Below are 19749 nucleotides of genomic sequence, written 5' to 3'. Positions count from 1 at the left end.
AAACAATTTAAAGGTCCTTGTCCGACATGGAGAAAAGTTCCTAGTGATGTGAAGGATTATGATGTGGAAGACATTTCAGGTATAAATTTTATTATATTATTGTTTTGTTGTTTATTTAAATTATGAATTTTTTTAACAATATTCTTTTCAGGGTATTGTAAATGGAACCTTGAACATAACTGTAAAATCAAAAGTGTGTTTGATAAGACTGGCAAAACACGATTAAGGGACATGCTGTCGGATGAGAGGATGAAGGCAATGAAAGAAGTTGGTGCTACTAACATTAAAGAATGCAAAGGAATGGAAAGGGAGTGGATCACAAAGGATGTGTGGGATGCCCTCGTTGATAATGAATGGGGAACAGATGCATCGCAATCTAAATCAGGAAAAGCAAAGACAAACCACTTAACAAAGAAAGAAGGAAGTATAACAAAGCACACCGGCGATTCACGACCTTTCACTGTTCACGGTATCAAGTTGGTATGTATTTATATTTTATAAATATCATGTGATATGTTAATAGTACCCTATGATCCTTCTAAAGATGGGTTCCTACTTAAAGTGTTATACTTCAAGGGTTAGCTTTCTCTCAACTTACCATGTACAAGGTAGTCTCATTAGCCTTAATGCACTAATAATCTCTTAATTAACTATTCATTATGAACAAGATATGTATTTATATTTTATAAATATGATGTGATATGTACATGGTATGTATTTATATTTTATAAATATCATGTGATATGTTAATAGCACTCTATGATCCTTCTAAAGATGGGTTCCTACTTAAAGGGTTATACTTCAAGGGTTAGCTTTCGCTCAACTTACCATGTACAAGGTAGTCATATTAGCTTTAATACATTAAATCCTAACTACATCATTATAGCACTAGTATTATGATGTTGCTATTTTTTGTCATTTTGAAATGAAGTTCTTTGTGTCACTTTTGTTAAATTATTAGTACTTATAATGAACAATCTATTTCTTTTATTTATATCTTTCTACACTTTAAATTAAAATACAGGCTGAGAAGCTAGGTAGGGAGGTAGGATATTCAGAAATTTTTCAGGCTACACACAAGCGCAAAGGTGGAGAAGGTGAATTTATAGACAACAAGTCAAGAGTTGTCAATGTAAGTAAATTTTGAGTCATGTCTCATTTTTTTTTAATTATTATCATTAATGTTTTGATTGACAAGTGTGATGAAAATGTTTGTTTTATATATATTTTCTTGTTTATAATGTTAATTTTTAGTTACCATTGTTTAAGTGTATTAGATGTTATTTGCATGAAGCCATAAAAGTTAATGAGCTTTCCTTTTTATCATTCATTTTTATTGTATAACTTATAAATGTTAATATTTACTTTTAAACGTGTTATAGGAAAAGTATAATGCTGCATTGGTCGACAAATATGGTGATGATACCTCTGTCCATCCAAGTTTCGATGGTTAGTCATGGTATGATGTAATTGGGGGAATGAAGGCTACACGCACAAGTGTATATGGCTTTGGGAGTAGGGTAGACTCAAGAGCGAGTTGTTTAGTGCGGCATCTACATGTCCTTCCACATCTGATTTAGCTTGTGGACCTTCAACCTATCAACCTTTTGCAACAAATGAATCCATGTTGCAAACCCAGCAACTTGCGGAGAAAGTTGAGAATTTAGAAAGTACAGTTCTTGAAATTCAACAAGGTCAAGTAGGGTTACAAAGTAAATTGGACAAAATCTTGGAGTTGGTGGAACGCGGTAATCCAACATTATTCTCTCAAGGAAGACAATCGGGAATTAATTCAAGGATGCTCTCACTGAAGATGGTGGAGAAGATGCATAAAGTAGATTGAGATGAACTTTTAGAATGGTGTTGTTAGACATTTGTTTTGTTGGAGTACTTTTCTAAAACTATTTTAATATTTTTAGATGATTGTTTGCAACTTTGATAACTTCGTGCATACTTTACATGTGTTGTTGGATTGTATTATGAATTTATGTTTGTCTTGTGATGAACAAGTGATTGTATTATGTTCGTAGTGACTGTTAAACGGACATGATATATATGTCCATATTATGCACAATACAGGTTAACGCGTAAAAACTCTGTACATACAATGAATTAACAATATTCCCAATGGAAAAGCATAATATACCTGATTGTAACCGCAAAATGTAATTATCACTTTCGGCTCTGGAGAAATTAATTTCTTTGCTGGAATATAAACATACATTTACCGATTTCGAATTCCAAAAGAACCCAAATATTTGATCACCGACATATGCAATACCTACGCAAATTATAGTAATGATATTATGCTTCACCGACGAATAAGAATATTTCAAGTGCCTGCATGAACCATATTTTTACCGGCCGAATACTATTAGAGTAGTTATACCAACGATTTCTACCGGCGCAGCTCTTCACCGAGCTATAATTTTCATTATCAGATTATTTTTAGCGACAAAAACAATACCTTTTACCGATGGGGAATTTGCGCACTGACGGATTATGCTGTATACAGCTAATATTTTCACCAGCGGATATACAAGTTTGCCATCGGGACACATTCCATTAATGACAAAGAATACCGACAAAATGAATTAAATTTTATATTTAAAAATAATTATTACCAGGCATGTAATCATTACCAACTGATATAGTTCCGTCGGTACTATTAATGTAGTACTCGACAGCAGTTATTGACCAGTGATTTCGAAGAGCATTACCGAGCATGAGATTTAGTGGCGGATTATTTCGACCAAGTTTGAGATTGGTATGATATGGATTTGGCCAGATGTTTTCTATTACCGATAAAATATTCCGTCAGTATTGGCCTGTTTTCTTGTAGTGTGAGAAACAATTAAGCAAACATGATTTTTTTTCTATTAATTTCAAAGAACATATGAACATATGATTATGAGCGAGATACAAAATATTATGAGGAGCCATTTTTACCATGCTCTTTCAATGGCCTATTGATGCACTTGACTCTTTTACTAAAAGCATGTCGGAAGACCCTTTAGTTCAGCTACTGTGGCCTTCTTCAATTTTTATTATGTGTGCTTACATCTTGACACATTACATGACTCTCAAGCTACGGGCACTCTGTATTTATGAGTTACCTGCTTAGTCATTTTTGCTTCTTTTATCGCTGAAGACTTTGGCCCTTTGTGCTTGTAAAATCTCAAGCTCCTTGACTTGTGAAACTCCTCAAGTCTTTGACCTCTCTGTGTCTTAAAACTTCAGAGTTGCATTTGTCATTTATATGAGACATTTAGGTCTTGACTCTTCAATGCTCTTGAGCCTTGACCATTAGATCTTTAAACCGTGACCTTCAACATGATTAGGTCATTAACTTGACAATTTTGATTTGATTTTAAAATAGATCTCAAGCTGTAATTATAAACTTGATTTCCGTTAGTTAAGTCACCAATTGAGTTCTCTAATTCATTTTTGCGAAAGGGACCTCACAATGGGCTTCAAGAAAATCTTTGTCAACTCTTTTTTAATGACTGTTGACGAGAAATATTTTTTGTGAAATTTTGATTTTTTACTTTTCCTTTCAACTCAAGAAATTTGTTTTTACTCTACTCTTCATTCCACCTTTATCTTTTATTCCAATGAGTGTCAGAAGACCTCAAAGTGAGCTTGAAGAGAGATTTTCTTAAAAAATTTTAATTTTTACCCCAGTGAGTGCCAAAAGACCTCAATGTGAGTTCAAAGAGGATTTTAGAGAGATTTTTTTTTAAAAAAAAAAATCCTTTTTACCATCAAGAATGTTAAGACTTCAAAGGGGGTGTTTGAGAAATTTTATAAGAATTTCTCCTCACCCTAGTCTATACCTCAAGGTAGAGTTAGAGAAATTTTATGAGAATTTCGCCTCACTCCAAGAGTGTCTAGACCTCAAGGTGGAGTTAGAGAAATTTCATGAAAATTTCTCCTTACCCCAAGAGTGTCTAAACCTCAAGGTGGAGTTAAAAATTTTATGAAAATTTCTATTTACCCCAAGAGTATCTAAACCTCAAGGTAGAATTAGAGAATTTTATGAAAATTTCTCTTTACCTCAAGAGTGTCAAAACCTCAAGGTGGAATTAAAGAATTTAATGAAAATTTCTCTTTACCCCAAGGGTGTCTAAACATCACGGTGGAGTTAGAGAAATTTCATGAAAATTTCTCTTTACCCTAAGAGTGTATAATAAACCTCAAGGTGGAGTTTAGAGAAATACTCATATGATTTTTGTAGAGGGGGCCTGCAAAGAAAATTACCAAAATACCCTTAATAAATTCATCCATAATTCATCTTCTTATCTTCTCTTTTTTTTATCTTCCTTCATTTTTTCCTCTCTTTTTACTTGTCCTTCATTTTTTTTTCCTCTTCCTCCCTCTTCTTTTTTTCACTCATCCTTCATTTTTTTTTTTATTTTTCCCTTCTTCACTTTTTTTATCATTTTTTTTACCAAAATGCCCCTCACCAATAAACTCATCACTCATTTTTTTTTACTCTCAAACTAAAAAAAATCCAAGAAGGGGTCCCGTGAAAAGTATATATATATATATATATGTATGTATATATATGTATGTATGTATATATATATATATGTATGTATGTATGTATATATTTCCTTTTTTTTAAATAACCCTTAAACTTCTTCCTATCAATTTCGCCTATTAACCCTAATCTTTGTCTGTTTCACCTTCTTCCCTGCATTTTTTTTATTTTACTTTATTTTATTTTATTTTGGGCTTATACATTTTTGGGTTAATTTAAGTGGGACAATTTTCTTTGATTTTCTGGTTCATGTCAGTAAGCTCCACCATAAGTATTATTATCAAGATCACTACATCCCTCTAAGATTTCAGAAGAAATATTTGTGCGAAGATGAACATATGGACTGAGTTGCTTGGGACGGTGGAATGACAATGAAGAGAGCTTTCACAACAAAAGAAGGCTTGTTGCTTCGTCACTAGCAAGATAGGGCATAAAGTAGGGAGAAAAGCAAGGTCTACAAAAGAGCTAGCTATAGGCATGAACATGGAAGTAATACCAAGGTAGTCAAACCCAGACCTGTTGGAAGTAATACCAAGGTAGTCAAACCCGGACCGGTCCGGCCGGTTCGATCGGAAAAACAGGGAATCGGCCATGAGGCCGGTCCGATCATGCTCCTTGACTCGGACTACTAATAACCCGGCTAAGAACCGGAGGACCCGGTTAAAAATCGAACAACTAGGCCTATTTAACCTAGACCGGATGACCCGGATATGAAGTTGGGGACAGAGAGAGAAAGCGGTGGAGAACCGCCAGACGAAGGAGGATGAAAGGGAGAAAGAGCAGGTCAAGAGAGAGGCAGCTTGTGGAACCGTGGAAGAAGATGAAAGCGAAAGAGAGGAAGAAGACTAAGGAGAGAGAGAGGGGAAAGTCTCAAGACTCACAGACCTGTGAGTCCCGAGACCTTTATGATTTTTTTATTTTTTTTAATTTTTATTTTTCATTTTTTAATATTTTATATTTTAAAATTTTAAAAAATTATATAAAATTAAAATTTTAAATATTAAATTTAATTAATTTTGGGTTTTAAATATTAAAGGTAGAGATTATATTATATTTTTATAAAGATTTATTGTTATAATATATTTTTAAATGTTTTATTAGTGACCCCGATTCAACCCCAGTTTGACCCGGTTGGACCCATTGACCCCTGACCTCTAAGTTGACCGGGTAAATGCCCGGGCCGGGTCTGACAACCTTGAATAATACAATCCACTGCATGCATGGAGAAAGAAAAAAACATGCATTAAATGATAAGAGAGATAGGCTTTTATGCACTCATACATGAATCATGCATGTCTTTCATCTAGTTGTATTTTTTTAATCAAAGAACATCATAACCAAATGGCATCATGCACGTACACAATATACATATATATATATATATATTTTAAAAAAATAATTCAGGCCGTACCGTTTCTTTCCTGCTTGTAACTGGATCTTTTCTTTACCTTTCTCAAGCCTCGTTTCCTCGTTAATCTTGGTCTCTTTCTTGTCACACTCTTTTTTTTCTCTTCCCTTTTTTTGCTCTTCCCCCTCTCTGTTCTTCTTCCCTCTCTCTGTCTTCTTTTTTTTTTCACTTCAATCTCCTTCTTCCTCTCTGTTCTCTCCCTTTTTTTCTTCAAACTTTATTATTTTTTTCTCCTCGTCTTTTTTTTCTTTGTGTCCTCGTGTTTTTTTAGTTCTACCAAATCGCCAACTCTGCGTCAGACGTGAGATTTTTTTTTCAAAATTTTTTTCAAATTTCAAATTTTTTTTCAAAATTCTTTCTTATCCACTTTTTTATTTCTTTTTTTTTTTAACACAAAAATTCCATTTATATATTCTCACATTTAAAATTTTAATTATTTTTTTTATGTCATAATTCGTAGCGTGACACTTTTTTTTTATTTTGGTCCTCCTATATTTTTTTATTTGGTTCTCTTTTCCTCTTTTTTTAATTGGTTTTTTTTATTTTAATTATTTTTTATTCAAAGTCTATATAAACAAATGCCTCATTTATAACTTCCTAACACACAATAGTTGTGGGAGGAAGATACGAGCAAGCAACCCAAAGATTTGCAATGTGTTTAAAAAATTCGAAGCGATTTTTTTTTCCTTTCAACCATCTGATCATCAACTTAAAAATCAACAATGGAGACCACAATACTTAACAAAATTTGATTTTAACTTATAAATTTTTGCGAGAAGTAAATAAACCTCAAACTCAATCTCCACCGTCCATATTGAAGATAAAGACTCCTTATACATGCAAAAAATATTTCCAAAAAGATCTCATAATTTCTAACTATTCGATCATCAACTTGATGACAACCAGTTTCCATGATGATTATCAATATATTTTGCTGCTGAGTCATGAATTTATTGTGAAATTTTTTGAACTTAAAATATAATCATAACCGTTCATATAAAACATCATGATGTCTTAAAGCGTTAATAAAATTTTCAGATTAATCAGAGAAGTTATCATAGTCCGATTAAGCTTAGATCAACTCTGGTCAATTGAGGACAAATTTTGCTAAATCTTAGTTTGATGTTTAAATTTTCTTTAAAAATCATCAGAACTTCAAATGTAATTTCAACCGTTTATATTAACTATTGTCATGTTTTATGATGTAGTTAAAATTTCATGATGATCAGAGCTGATTTGGATACCCGATGATTTACTTGATCAAAACAGCACTTTTATGGAAAAATTGCAAATTTTGCTTTCAAACTTCCTCATTTCCTTGGTTGTTCTTCCCTTTTCTTTTCTTTTACTACCCTTTTTACTTTTTTTATTTTTCTTTTTTTATTTTTCTTCGACTTTTTTCCTTTTCTCTTCTTTTTTCTTTCTTTTTTTTTCTTTCTACTTGATCTTATAGTAGTTTCTTATAAAATTTGCATGCAGTCTCTCAGAGCGAAATTTACAAGAATCATTTCAAAATTCATGGAATCATATTTTTATTCAATTTGATAAAGAAAACAACATGATGGAATTTGTATTTTGCCTTGACAAGCATATATCATGCTTGATCAACTTGCTCAAACAAGAGCACTGGTCATTCCGTCATAGGCAAACACAATTTTTTTTATTTTACAATATGCTTTTATTTTTCTTTTCTTTATTTCAAATGGAGAAGAGAAACAAGATAATGGAACTCGTGATTTGCCTTGAGAAGCATATATCATGCTTGACCAACTTGCTCAAACAAGAGCACTGGACATTCCGTCATAGACAAACACAAATTTTTTTCTTCTTTTCTTTTTTCTTTTCTTTTCTTTTCTTTTTTTTCTTTTGTTTCACATTTTCATATCATGGATTACATGAACATCATGGATAATATTTTTTTAAAAATCGCGCATTGATGGGTGGCATAGGTCTTCTTCCATCAGCGTTAACTAGCTGATAAGCTCCACCGTCGTAAAACGACCTCTATAATGTACGGGTCTTCCCAATTTGACTTGAACTTGCCCCCAGTATGCTTGCTGGTGAAGATTGATCTTCTTAACACCCACACCATCTATCCTTTCTCAAAACTTCGAATGCAAGCCATCTTATTGTAAGCTCGAGCCATCCTTATTTTGTAGACTTCAAAATTCTGTTGGGCCTCTAGTCTCCTTTCATCTAGAGAATCAAGTTCATCCAAACGCAAACGAACTCTGTCTTCATTTGTGAGTTCATTCTGTAAGGCAATTCTTAGAAATGGAATCTAGACTTCAAGCGGTAGAACAGCTTTTGTACCAAAAACCAACGAGTATGGTGTTGATTGAGTTGGAGTTCGATATGTTGTCCGGTATGCAAATAAAACTTCAGGAAGCCTTTCATGCCCATCCCTTTGACTTTTTGAAACTGCTTTCTTCAACAACTTGGATAATGTTTTATTAAATGCTTAAGCAAGACCATTTGCTCTAGCATTATAGATAGAGGAATACCTCCAATCTATTTTGGGATGCTGAGCAAACCTTCCAACCTTGAAGCTCTTGAATGCTCGCCTGTTGTCAGAGATGATCCTTCGAGGTGTTCCAAATTTATATAGCACATGGTCTTTAAAGAATTTGATGATATTTTCTACCTTTAGTTCCTTTAAAGGAATGGCTTCCGTCCATCAGAAAAAATAGTCAGAAGCAGCTAATATAAAGCGATGCCCTCTTGATGATGGAGGCTTAATAGGGCCTATCACATCCGTCCCCGATATCTCAAAAGGCCATGAAGAGATTGTAGGGTGCAAAGGGTTGGGATGTTGATGAATGAAATCCCCATGAGCTTGGCACAATTTCCACCGTCTTACATATTGTAGGCAATCGTTAATCATGCTTAGCTAATAGTACCCAATATGTTTGATATTCAACCACATTTTGGGTCCTGACTGGTGAGCTCCCTAGGTACCAGAATGGACTTCATGTATAACTTCTTCAGACTCCTCCTTCGAGAGACATCTTAGTAGGAGTTAATCATATGATTTTCAATAGAGAACATCATTAATATAGGTAAACCTTATCGCCCTTTTCTTTAACTGCGTCACCAGAGACTTTTTGTTTGGGAGTTCACCATACTTAGAACTTCTTCTTTTCTAATGTGTTTACCTTCTAACTATTCACCAAGGCATGAACTCAATACCCTCCTATTTCGAATTGTGACTTAGATCTCCTCTTAATCTGGATCAGCTAACTCTTTTTCCAGTTTGGCTAAGCTATATGTTTTTCCATTAACAGACCTGGAAACTTTCTCCATCTTAACATCAGGGATTTGCTCAAATAATTCAATAACTATCTGATGATACTGAAGAAGTCCTTGCTTATAAGTCTTGAAACTTCCTTCAACCTGATTTATAATGAGTTGTGAATCGTCATATATATGCAAGCTTTGAATCTCCATATTGACTGCTAGCTCCAATCCAGCAATAAGAGCTTCATATTCTGCCTCATTGTTAGTGCATGACTTCAACAAAGAAAGAGAGTATCTCAGGATTCCACCTTCAGGAGAAATGAAGATGAGTCCAATACCAGCTCTAACTTGAGGAATTTTAGGTCTAACAGCTGGTTGGATCGAAGAAGCTCCATCGAAGTACATCTTCAAACATTGTTTTCCCTCTTAAATTGCCAAAGAAGATCAGGGAAATCATATATCAAGGGAGATTCATTGGGTAAAGGATGCACCGCGAGAAAATCTACCAATGCTTGACCTTTGATTGCATTTTGTGGAGTATAATTTATGTCAAACTCCATGAGTATCAATGCCTATTTCGCTAATCTTCCAGTGAGTAGTGGTCTAGTCATCAAGTACTTGAGTGGGTCTATTCTTGAGATAATAATAACTTTATGTGAGAGAAAATATTGCCGAAGCTTCTTTACTACAAACACCAAGGAGAGACAGTGCTTCTCTATTGGTGTATATTTGTTTCCAGCATCCACCAACATTCTACTAGGGTAGTATAAGGCGTTCTCTTTTCCCTCTTCATTCTCTTGAGCTAGTAGAGCTCCAAGGGATCCATCCAAGGACGTTGTGTATAAGATCAATGGCTTTCATGCAATTGGCGCTGCTAACACTAGGGGATTCAGTAAGTAGCACTTGATTTCTTCAAAAGTGTTTTGACATTCATCATCCCATTTTAAGGGAGCATTCTTTTTCACCAGCTTTGAGAATGGCTTGCACCTGCCCGAAAGATTGGCGATGAATCTTCGGATATAGGCAAGACGTCCTTGGAAGGACCTCAGCTGCTTCAATGTCTTTGGAGGTGGCATTTCTGTGATTGCTTTAATTTTGGAGGGGGCAATATCTATTCCTCGGCGCCTCATGATGAATCCAAGGAATTTTCCAGATAGTACCCCAAATACACATTTCATAGGATTTATCTTCAAGTTGTATTTTCTAATACGATCGAACACTGCTCTCAAGTCATTGAGGTGTTGATCTCTTGATTGTGCTTTTACCACCAAATCGTCTACATAATACTCCACGAATTGGTGAATCAAATCATCAAATAGTTTTGTCATGGCTCTTTGATATGAAAAAAATCTTTAGTCTAAATGGCATAGCCTTGTAGCAGTAGATGGCTATTGGTGTCCGGAACGCAGTATGCTTTTCATCCTCTGGGCCCATCTTGATTTGGTTATACGCAGAGAAACCATCCATGAAAGAAAATATCTCATAAGAGGATGTGTTATCAATCATGATCTCCATGACAGGTAGTGGAAAATCATCTTTGTGACATGCTTTGTTTAAGTCCCTAAAGTCCACAAATATTCTTATTTGCCCATTCTTCTTCTTTACAGGCACTATACTAGCGATCCAATTAGGGTACTTTTTTTCCCTTATGAAACCAGCTTTGATAAGTTTCTTGGTTTCTTCAATGACGCTCTCCTCCTGATCAAACTTCATCTTTCTTGATGCTTGTTTTACTGGTGGAAAATTTGGGTCAATGGTGAGCTTGTGCACTGCTACTTCTCTGTCAAGCCCTGGCATCTCCTTATAGTTCTATGCAAAACAATCAATATACTTTGCAAGGATGCTTTGAATGGCTTCTTTCTCCTCTTGAGTTAATTGTGCACTTAAGAAAGTGGGTTTAGGATCGTCCTCATTTCCTAAGTTGATTTCCACCAACTCATCAATTGTCGCTTGCCCACTGTCTTCAAGCTCAGCGTGTGCGTCCTTCAATTTTATATCTTTTACGAGGTGATTATCTGATACATTTTCAACTGGATCTTCGTCCCTTGTATCCGACCCTTCAATAGCTGACACCATGCGACATTCATATACTTGCTCATCTTGAAACTCAAGACCCTTTTTGCTTAAGCCTTAACCTTGCAAAGAAATCTTAAAAGGGTGCCAAAGTCTCTCAAAGAGAATATGCCTGTCTTTCAAATGCTTCAAACTAATTCCAGCTTGCTTTATTAATTTTCTTAGCTTAGGAGGATAGTAATCTGGAATCCTCAAAGGCCAAGGTTCTTCATCTTCCATTGCTTTGCTCATTAAAATATCTTCATCATTAGATTTATTGAGATCGGACTTATAGAAGAGAATCCCTCTCTCCTCTTGATGGCGAGAAGGCACATAGAAGGCGATGAGCTATTCTACCGAGTTAATATGCAACTCATCAAGAGCTTTGTAAAGGCCCTCCGGTATTCTTGTAACATGAAGAGAGCTTTCAACTGGAACTTCATCATCATCTTCTACTTTTTTAATTGGTAGGAATGAAGCTTCTTCTCCATCAAAACCATCACTTCCAAAATGCCGGTTCCTCTTGTGACAACGTGCAAGTGAGTGAGCAATTTGTATGTCTTCATGGTCTTTTTCTTCCTTTGAAGACTCCGTGTTACTTCCAAAGTGCAGTTCCTTCTTCTGAGAGAGCTTGGTAGTTTTATTGACTTTCATGAGGGCATCATCTTTAGCTGTAGAAAGCTTTCCCCTTTTAGTGTATCCACAAAATACTGTGCATCCTCATAGTTGATTTCATGCACACCAAATGGTTGAATCTCTCCATCTATAAATGTGGTATACATCATCATCCTTCATATACTTCAAGCATTGATGCAAAGTGGAAGGAACCACATAGTTTTCATGTAACCATGGTCTTCCAACAATGCTCTATAGAAAGCATCAGTGTTGTTAACATGAAACTTCACTTCTCATATCAGCTTCCTAATCTTGAAAGGGAGAATAATTGACCCAAGGGCTTTTTAACTATGCTGGTTAAAGCCTTAGACAATGATCTTTTCAGCTGAAAGGTGATATGTCTCGAAAGCCAAGGCATGCAAAGTCTTTACTGTCATCAGATTTACGGATGAGCCCGGATCAATGAGGATTAGATTGACTCTTGTCCCATCACAAGACCCAGTAACATTTAAGGGTCTATTGTGCTCCCTTGTCCTCAACAACAAGTCCTTCTTTGAGAAATTAATCGCCGGAGAACAAAATGTGTAGAGAGCTTCCATCATATGAGCTTCAGCAAAATAAGCTTGGTATTTTTTTGGGTTTTACAAGACATGGATCAATGTATCTCTGAGCTCTTGTATCATCATTAATGCGTCAAAAACACTTAGTTGAGCTGGAATTTCCTCAGATAGGCAGTAATATTGTAGTCTTGTGTCTTTGAAGTAGAAGTCTTGCATGGTTGCACAATGTCTTCATTGACATCAATCACTTTCTCCTTTCCTTTATCTTTAGTACCATGTGCTTGCTCGAGAAGCCTTTGCACGCTATTAATTATCCAAGGCTCATCTTCCTCATCTTGGTGAATGCATCCATTATTATGTCTTTCTTTGATTGTCAAGGCATAACATGTACCTGACATCTCAAAATACTCCTCAGGTAGGTTTATGGCACCAAACCCAATTGATTTGTGTAGCCAGCTCTTGAATCCATGACAATCTTCTAATGTATGCCCTATCAAGCAATGAAAAGGGCAATACTTAGGATGATTCTTCGTGTGTGCTCTAGCATCATTTTTGTTCTTCAAGAGTAGTTTTTCTTCATCGACCATTTTTTGAAACAACTCTTGGATTTTGTCGTTCCTTATAGCAAGGCTTTTATCTTTCATGTTGCTTAAAGGTTGAGACATGTTTTCTTGCTCCATAGCATCTTCTTGAAATTTGTGTCACTGATGTTGTAACTCCGTTTGGCTCAAAGATGAACACCCTACTTCCACAATTCCAGATTCATCCCAAGGGGTGTCATTGTCTGGAATGTGAGGCTTTCTGTGAATGAGGTCATATGTCACCCTTTGAATAAATGATGGAATTTCCTCACGTGGCATCATCTTTTTGAGAATTTTATGTTTGGTTACCCTTCTTGGCTTCTCTCTTGGATAGTGTTGACTTGTCTCAAAGGATTATGTTGGCATTTCTCTCAATATTTCATTTGCCATCTGAACCCTTTCTTTAAAAGCTTGTTTCTTTTTCTGCTTTTTACTCACATATGGTCTCCATGTCGATCATATAACTGCTCAGGTAAAGAATCATCCTTATCTGGGTAGTAAAGCTCAAGCTCATCTTCGTCATCAACATCCAATGCTTATTCTTCATATATGGTAATAACCCGGCAAGTCTCAACCATGGGCTCTTCATCTTGAGACTCGTCTAAATCTGAGAACAGCTCCTTAACCTCATTAGGGAAGTAATCACCTAATGTAATTAGGGCTCTCTCCTTTTGCTGATAATTTCTAAAGAGTCAATATATTCCTCAATAATTGACTTCTTATGATAGAACTCAGCAGGCCTTATCTGCTTCTTTTTCTAGTTCTTGATCTTTCTATTCTTCTTAACTTTTTGCTTGGGCTTCTCATCAAGGTCTTGAGCTCTCCGCCACTTGATACGAGGGAGCTTTCCCAATTTCTTTAACATCTTCCTTGACTTTTTTGAGATAAAAATTTCTCATAAGCCTTCTGAAACTCCAAGAGGAGCAGGCTCCTTGGCAACTTGAGAATCTCCCTCAACTTGCATGCCTTCTGATGTGCCCCTACATCTTGCCCCACAAAGCTTCTTTTTGCAGCGCAACTAACACATAGTTGGTGTGCTCTGTTAGTTAATCGAGCAATACGTTTTTAGATAGAGTGATCTTCCCTTCCTGATAATGCCGCTCAATCCAATCCTTGAATATATAGTAGTTCTTAATCGAATGACCCAATATTCTGTGATATGGACAAAAATTTGGGTGATCTTTCTTGTCTGCCTCTTCTGGTCGCTTACTCTCTGGTAGCTGCAAATCCACTTTTAATGCATCTTTAAATATCTTCATCACTTTTTCCCTTCTAAAGGAATACTTTTTGCTTATTCTTTCTTGAAGAGAATTTATAGGCTTAGATGGTTCACTTCCACTCCCAAGTGATGGTGGTTTTGGCTTGTTATGATTTGCTGATGCAGTGGCCTCCTTTACTTTATCAGTTGCAAAAGCCACATGCTTAACACCTTCTGGCTTTCTTGGCTTTTATTTATCCACTTTGGTAGGTTGCATTATGGATACTACCCTTGGACTGGTTCTTTCCAATTTTTTGACTTGAGAGATCAAGTCTTGGAAGGTGTGAATGTCAGATGAGCTGAGATATGGAGCCATCCAATTATCAATATTCCCCACCAATAACCCCACTGCTTGCACCTGATCAAGTGGTTGCTCACACTTAATGCTCAAGTTATGCCATCTCATCACATAATCTATAACCTTCTCAGCCTTGTTCTGCCTTGTGTTAGCCAGATCAACTATAGTGATTTTATCAGTAACTCCACCAAATCAGACTCTAAAGGAGTCTTTCATTTGTTGCCATGTTTGAATAGATTTAGGTTGCAAGTTTGCATACCACTCAAAAGCCACAATAATTAAACTAGCAGCAAATTGTCTTAACAACAAAGACGGGTTATTGCTTGTACCCCCGCATGCTGTTTTGAAATGAGCTAAATGTTGATCAGGGTTTTCTAAGCCATTAAACTTCTTAAACTTAGGAACATTGTATCCCTTAGGATAAGCCACTTGATCATGAAAGCTTGAGTATGGTTTATAACCATCGCTTTTTAATGTGGCACCCTTAGCTTGCTTCAATTGTCCAGCAACTATCTTTTGTATTTCTTCTCGAGAAATCATTGGCTCAGGCACTGCCGATGTTCCAGCTTGCTCATGTAACCCCAGTACTTCTTCTTCATCATCTTCTTCCTCTTGAACAACTTGTGCGGATGGGGCTCGCCTGTGAACCCTTGAATTTTCATAGAGTAGATTTTGGACCTGATCACTTAAATGAGAGATCACACCAGTTAAAGATGCAACAGTCTGCATCATAGATATGTGATCTTTCTCTCGTTAATCCAATTGCTTCTTTAATTTTGTATTGGATCTTTGTTCAATGTAAAAATCAAGTTGTCATCTTTTTCCTCACTTGAATCATTATTCCTCCTAGGAGGAGTTTGAAACCCAGCTTGGGAGAAGGATTTTCCTCTTTCTTGTGCCCTTTCTTGTAATGCTTGATTAAAATCTTCTTCTTGTATACCACTTGTACCAACTATTATCTTCTTTCTCACCCTAGTGAAGGGACGCTCAAGCCCAAGTGGGTGTTCAGACCCTTCAGTAATCACCTTCACAGTATGCACCTCAAGGTCCTCCATTTCTTCATCTTGCCTTCTTATCAACTGGAACCTTAAACGATGAGCATAGGGTGTGGTCTCTTGACTCCCGTTTAAACTCTTATAAGCTTGCTTCTTCGGCATGGCAAGCCTATTAAATACAGAAGCTCGTGACTCTGAGAGTAAATTCTTCTTTCTTAGGTAACATTCCCTTGGTGTCATCTTTTCAGTCTGCAGCTTCCTATAGGATGTGTAGTTGTTATAAATCTTCTTGGCAAAAGTAACCTTGGAATAGTGGGACTTTGGTGGCCTGCCCCCTTTCATCTTGTTATTTGGTTGGGAGTGAAGCTCACCCGTCATAGAGTTCTCCTTCACCATTTTCAGTGTTTCAAAAGAGTGTCTTGTTATTTAGTTGGGAGCGAAGCTCACCCGTCATAGAGTTCTCCTTCACCATTTTCAGTGCTTCAAAAGAGTGGTGAATGAGTTTGATGAGTTGTTCCTTGAGTCTTGAAACAAAACAAAGCTTGAGTTTTCTTGAAGTGATAGCACTTTCCTCTTGGTAGACTTTGGGTACCCCATTGTGAAGGATTTTGTTGGGGACGCGTTAGGCTTCTTGAAGATGCCGCTCTTTTCTCCTTCAGTCGTAATGGTGAGTGAAGGCGGCTCCTCCGCATATTCTTCTTTGTTAATGTTCACTACTCTCTTTGGAAAAGTGAGTCTGTTGAAAACGGATGTTCTAGCAGTAGGAATATCCTCTTTGACCTTAGCAGATGGTATAACATTCGGCCGTCATCCCCTTGATGGCAAGCGTGGGACATGGACTCCAATTGGTGATCATGGTGGGTTTGGCACAAAGTTAACGTATTTCGAGACAGTCCCAAATTTGATCTCAGCTCCTGTAGCGCCTGTGTAAACGGAAGCGTAGGGAAGCTTCACCTGAGTGCCTTCCCCAAGGAAAATGGTGCATAACGCAGCTGTATTGTTGGTGTTGTTTGTTGGTGCTATTAACAACACTGGTTGATTTTTTTTTCCTTTTTTCTTTTTTAATTTCTCATTCACATTTTATTTCAAAGATGGAAGGAGAAGTCAGGTCCCCACCGGCCGTGCCAGACTTTGTGGGCTCCTTTCTTTTCAACCGGCATTTAATTAGGGTTGACCGGTTAAAAAGCATGGATCACAAATCAAATTTTAATCATTCTTACATTTTTAGGTGATTTCAGGTTCATGACTTCTATTAGGGGCAAGCCCCTAATATTAATTACCCCAAATAATATCATGGAAATCTCCGATTAAGAAAAACAAGTGTGAATGAGAAACAATTGAGCAAACATGATTTTTTTTATTAATTTCAAAGAATATATGAACATATGATCATGAGCAAGAATACAAAAGTATTAAGAGAGCTATTTTTTTATCATGCTCCTCAAAAAAAAAATTTTGGCTTGGCTGACGCACTTGACTCTTTTGCTAAAAGCATGTCGGAAGACCCTTTAGTTCAGCTACTGTGGCCTTCCTTGATTTTTTTTATGTGTGCTTGTATCTTAACACATTGCATGACTTTCAAGCTGCAGGCACCTGTATTTATGAGTTGCCTACTTGGTCATTTTTGCTTCTTTTATCATTGAAGACTTTGGCCGTTTGTGCTTGTAAAATCTCCAGCTCCTTGACTTGTGCAACTCCGCAGGTCTTTGACCTCTTTGTGTCTTAAAACTTCAGAGTTGCATTTGTCACTTATATGAGACATTTAGGTCTTGACTCTTCAATGCTCTTGAGCCTTGACCATTAGATCTTTAAGTCGTGACCGTCAACATGATTAGGTCATTAACTTGACAATTTTGACTTGCTTTTAAAATGGATCTCAAGCTATAATTATGAACTTGATTTCCGTTTGTTAAGTCATCAATTGAGTTCTCTAATTCATTTTTACGAAAGAGACCTCACAATGGGCTTCAAGAAAATCTTTGTCAACTCTTTTTTAATGAGTGTTGACGAGAGATATTTTTTGTGAAATTTTCATTTTTTACTTTTCCTTTCACTTGAAGAAATTTTTTTTTTACTCTACTTTTCATTCCACCTTTTTCTTTTTCACTAATGAGTGTCAAAAGACCTCAAAGTGAGCTTGAAGAGAGATTTTCTTAAAAGATTTTAATTTTTACCCCAGTGAGTACCAAAAGACCTCAACGTAAGTTCAAAGAGGATTTTAGAGAGATTTCTTTTAAAAAAAAAAAATATCCTTTTTACCCCTAAGAATGTTAAGACTTCAAGGGGGGTGTTTGAGAAATTTTACCCTTAGAGTGTCTAGACTTCGAGGTGGAGTTAGAGAAATTTTATGAGAATTTCACCTTATCCCTCAAGGTGGAGTTAGAAAAATTTTATGAGAATTTTTCCTTACTCCAAGAGTGTCTATATCTCAATGTGGAGTTAGAGAAATTTCATGAGAATTTCTCCTTACCCCAAGAGTGTCTAAACCTCAAGGTGGAGTTAGAGAACTTTATGAAAATTTTCATTTACCCCAAGAGTGTCTAAACCTCAAGTTAGAATTAGAGAATTTTATAAAAATTTCTCTTTACTCCAAGAGTGTCAAAACCTCAAGGTGGAATTAGAGAATTTTATGAACTCTTTACCTCAAGAGTGTCTAAACCTCAAGGTGGAGTTAGAGAAATTTCATGAAAATTTCTCTTTACCCCAAAAGTGTATAAACCTCAAGGTGGAGTTTAAAGAAATACTCATAGGATTTTTGTAGAGGGGGCCTGCAAAGAAAATTACCAAAATACCCTCAATAAATTCATCCATCATTCATCTTCATATCTTCTCTTTTTTTTTATCTTCCTTCATTTTTTTTCCTCCCTTTTTACTTGCCCTTCATTTTTTTTTTTCCATTTTTTACTCATCATTTTTTTTTCCTCTTCCTCCCTCTTCTCTTTTCACTCATCCTTCATTTTTTTTAATTTTTCCCTTCTTCACTTTTTTTTTACCCAAAATGCTCCTCACCAATAAACTCATCACTCATTTTTTTTACTCTCAAACTAAAAAAAATCCAAGAACAGGTCATGTGAAAAGTACAAAAATGTCCTCACAAATAAACTCATCATTCATTTTTTCTCCTCTCAAACTATCCAAGAGGGAGACAGTGAACAAAAAAATACCCCTTATTTCACTAAATCTCTATTTTAGCATTTTAACTCCTCCAATGCTCTTTTGCACATTTGACCTTAATTAATTTTTTTTTTATCCCAAGTTTAAGGACTTATGCAACTAAACCCTCTAACATTGTAGTTTGCAATAAAACACCCAAACTTTTCATTTTCAACATTTTTTTAATTTTGCACATAAGCCCTTTATTTTATATATATATATATATACTTTTTTTTTAAATAGCCCTTAAACTTCTTCCTATCAATTTCGCCTATTAACCCTAATCTTTGTCTGTTTCACCTTCTTCCCTGCATTTTTTTTATTTTATTTTATTTTATTTTGGGCTTATACGTTAATTTAAGTGGGACAATTTTCTTTGATTTTCTGGTTCATGTCAGTAAGTTCCACCATAATTATTATTATCAAGATCACTACATCCCTCTAAAATTTCAGAAGAAATATTTGTGCGAAAATGAACATATGGACAGAGTTGCTTGGGACGGTGGAATGACAATGAGGAGAACTTTCACAACAAAAGAAGGCTTGTTGCTTCGTCACTAGCAAGATAGGGCATAAAGTAGGGAGAAAAGCAAGGGAAAAAAAAAAAAAGGCATGCATTAAATGATAAGAGAGATAGGCTTTCATGCAATCATACATGAATCATGCATGTCTTTCATCTAGTTGTATTTTTTCAATCAAAGAACATCATAACCAGATGGCATCATGCACGTACACAATATATATATATATTTTTTTAAAAAAATTCCAGGCCGTACCCTCTCTTTCGTGCTTGTAACTAGATTTTTCTTTTCCTTGCCTCGTTTCCCTCGTTAACCTTGGTCTCATTCTTGTTACACTCTTTTTTCTATTCCTTTCTTGCTCTTTCCCCCTCTCTGTTCTTCTTCCCTCCCTCTGTCTTTCGTTCCACAAAATCGCCAACTCCCGGGAGATTTTTTTATTTCAATCAAATTTCAAAATTTTTATTTCAAAAATTCTTTTTCTATCCACTTTTTATTTTTATTTGATTCTTTTCTATTGATTTTTATTTT

General features: G+C 35.8%; 1 protein-coding gene across 1 annotated transcript; it reads right to left on the bottom strand.

Moving 5' to 3' along the window:
• Nucleotides 1-9173: 9173 nt before the first annotated feature.
• On the bottom strand, nucleotides 9174-10318 carry LOC120260047 (uncharacterized protein Mb2253c-like). Its single transcript, XM_039267490.1, has 2 exons — nucleotides 10154-10318; nucleotides 9174-9593 (listed from the first exon to the last, which is right to left on the bottom strand). The coding sequence occupies exons 1-2, from the start codon at nucleotides 10316-10318 to the stop codon at nucleotides 9174-9176; spliced, it is 585 nt and encodes a 194-aa protein (XP_039123424.1).
• Nucleotides 10319-19749: the final 9431 nt, after the last annotated feature.

This window comes from Dioscorea cayenensis, chromosome 5, assembly GCF_009730915.1.
Source record: "Dioscorea cayenensis subsp. rotundata cultivar TDr96_F1 chromosome 5, TDr96_F1_v2_PseudoChromosome.rev07_lg8_w22 25.fasta, whole genome shotgun sequence".
Taxonomy (NCBI): Eukaryota; Viridiplantae; Streptophyta; class Magnoliopsida; order Dioscoreales; family Dioscoreaceae; genus Dioscorea; species Dioscorea cayenensis.
Note: the sequence above shows the minus strand (reverse complement) of the source record. Positions and strands in the feature narration are given on the sequence as shown.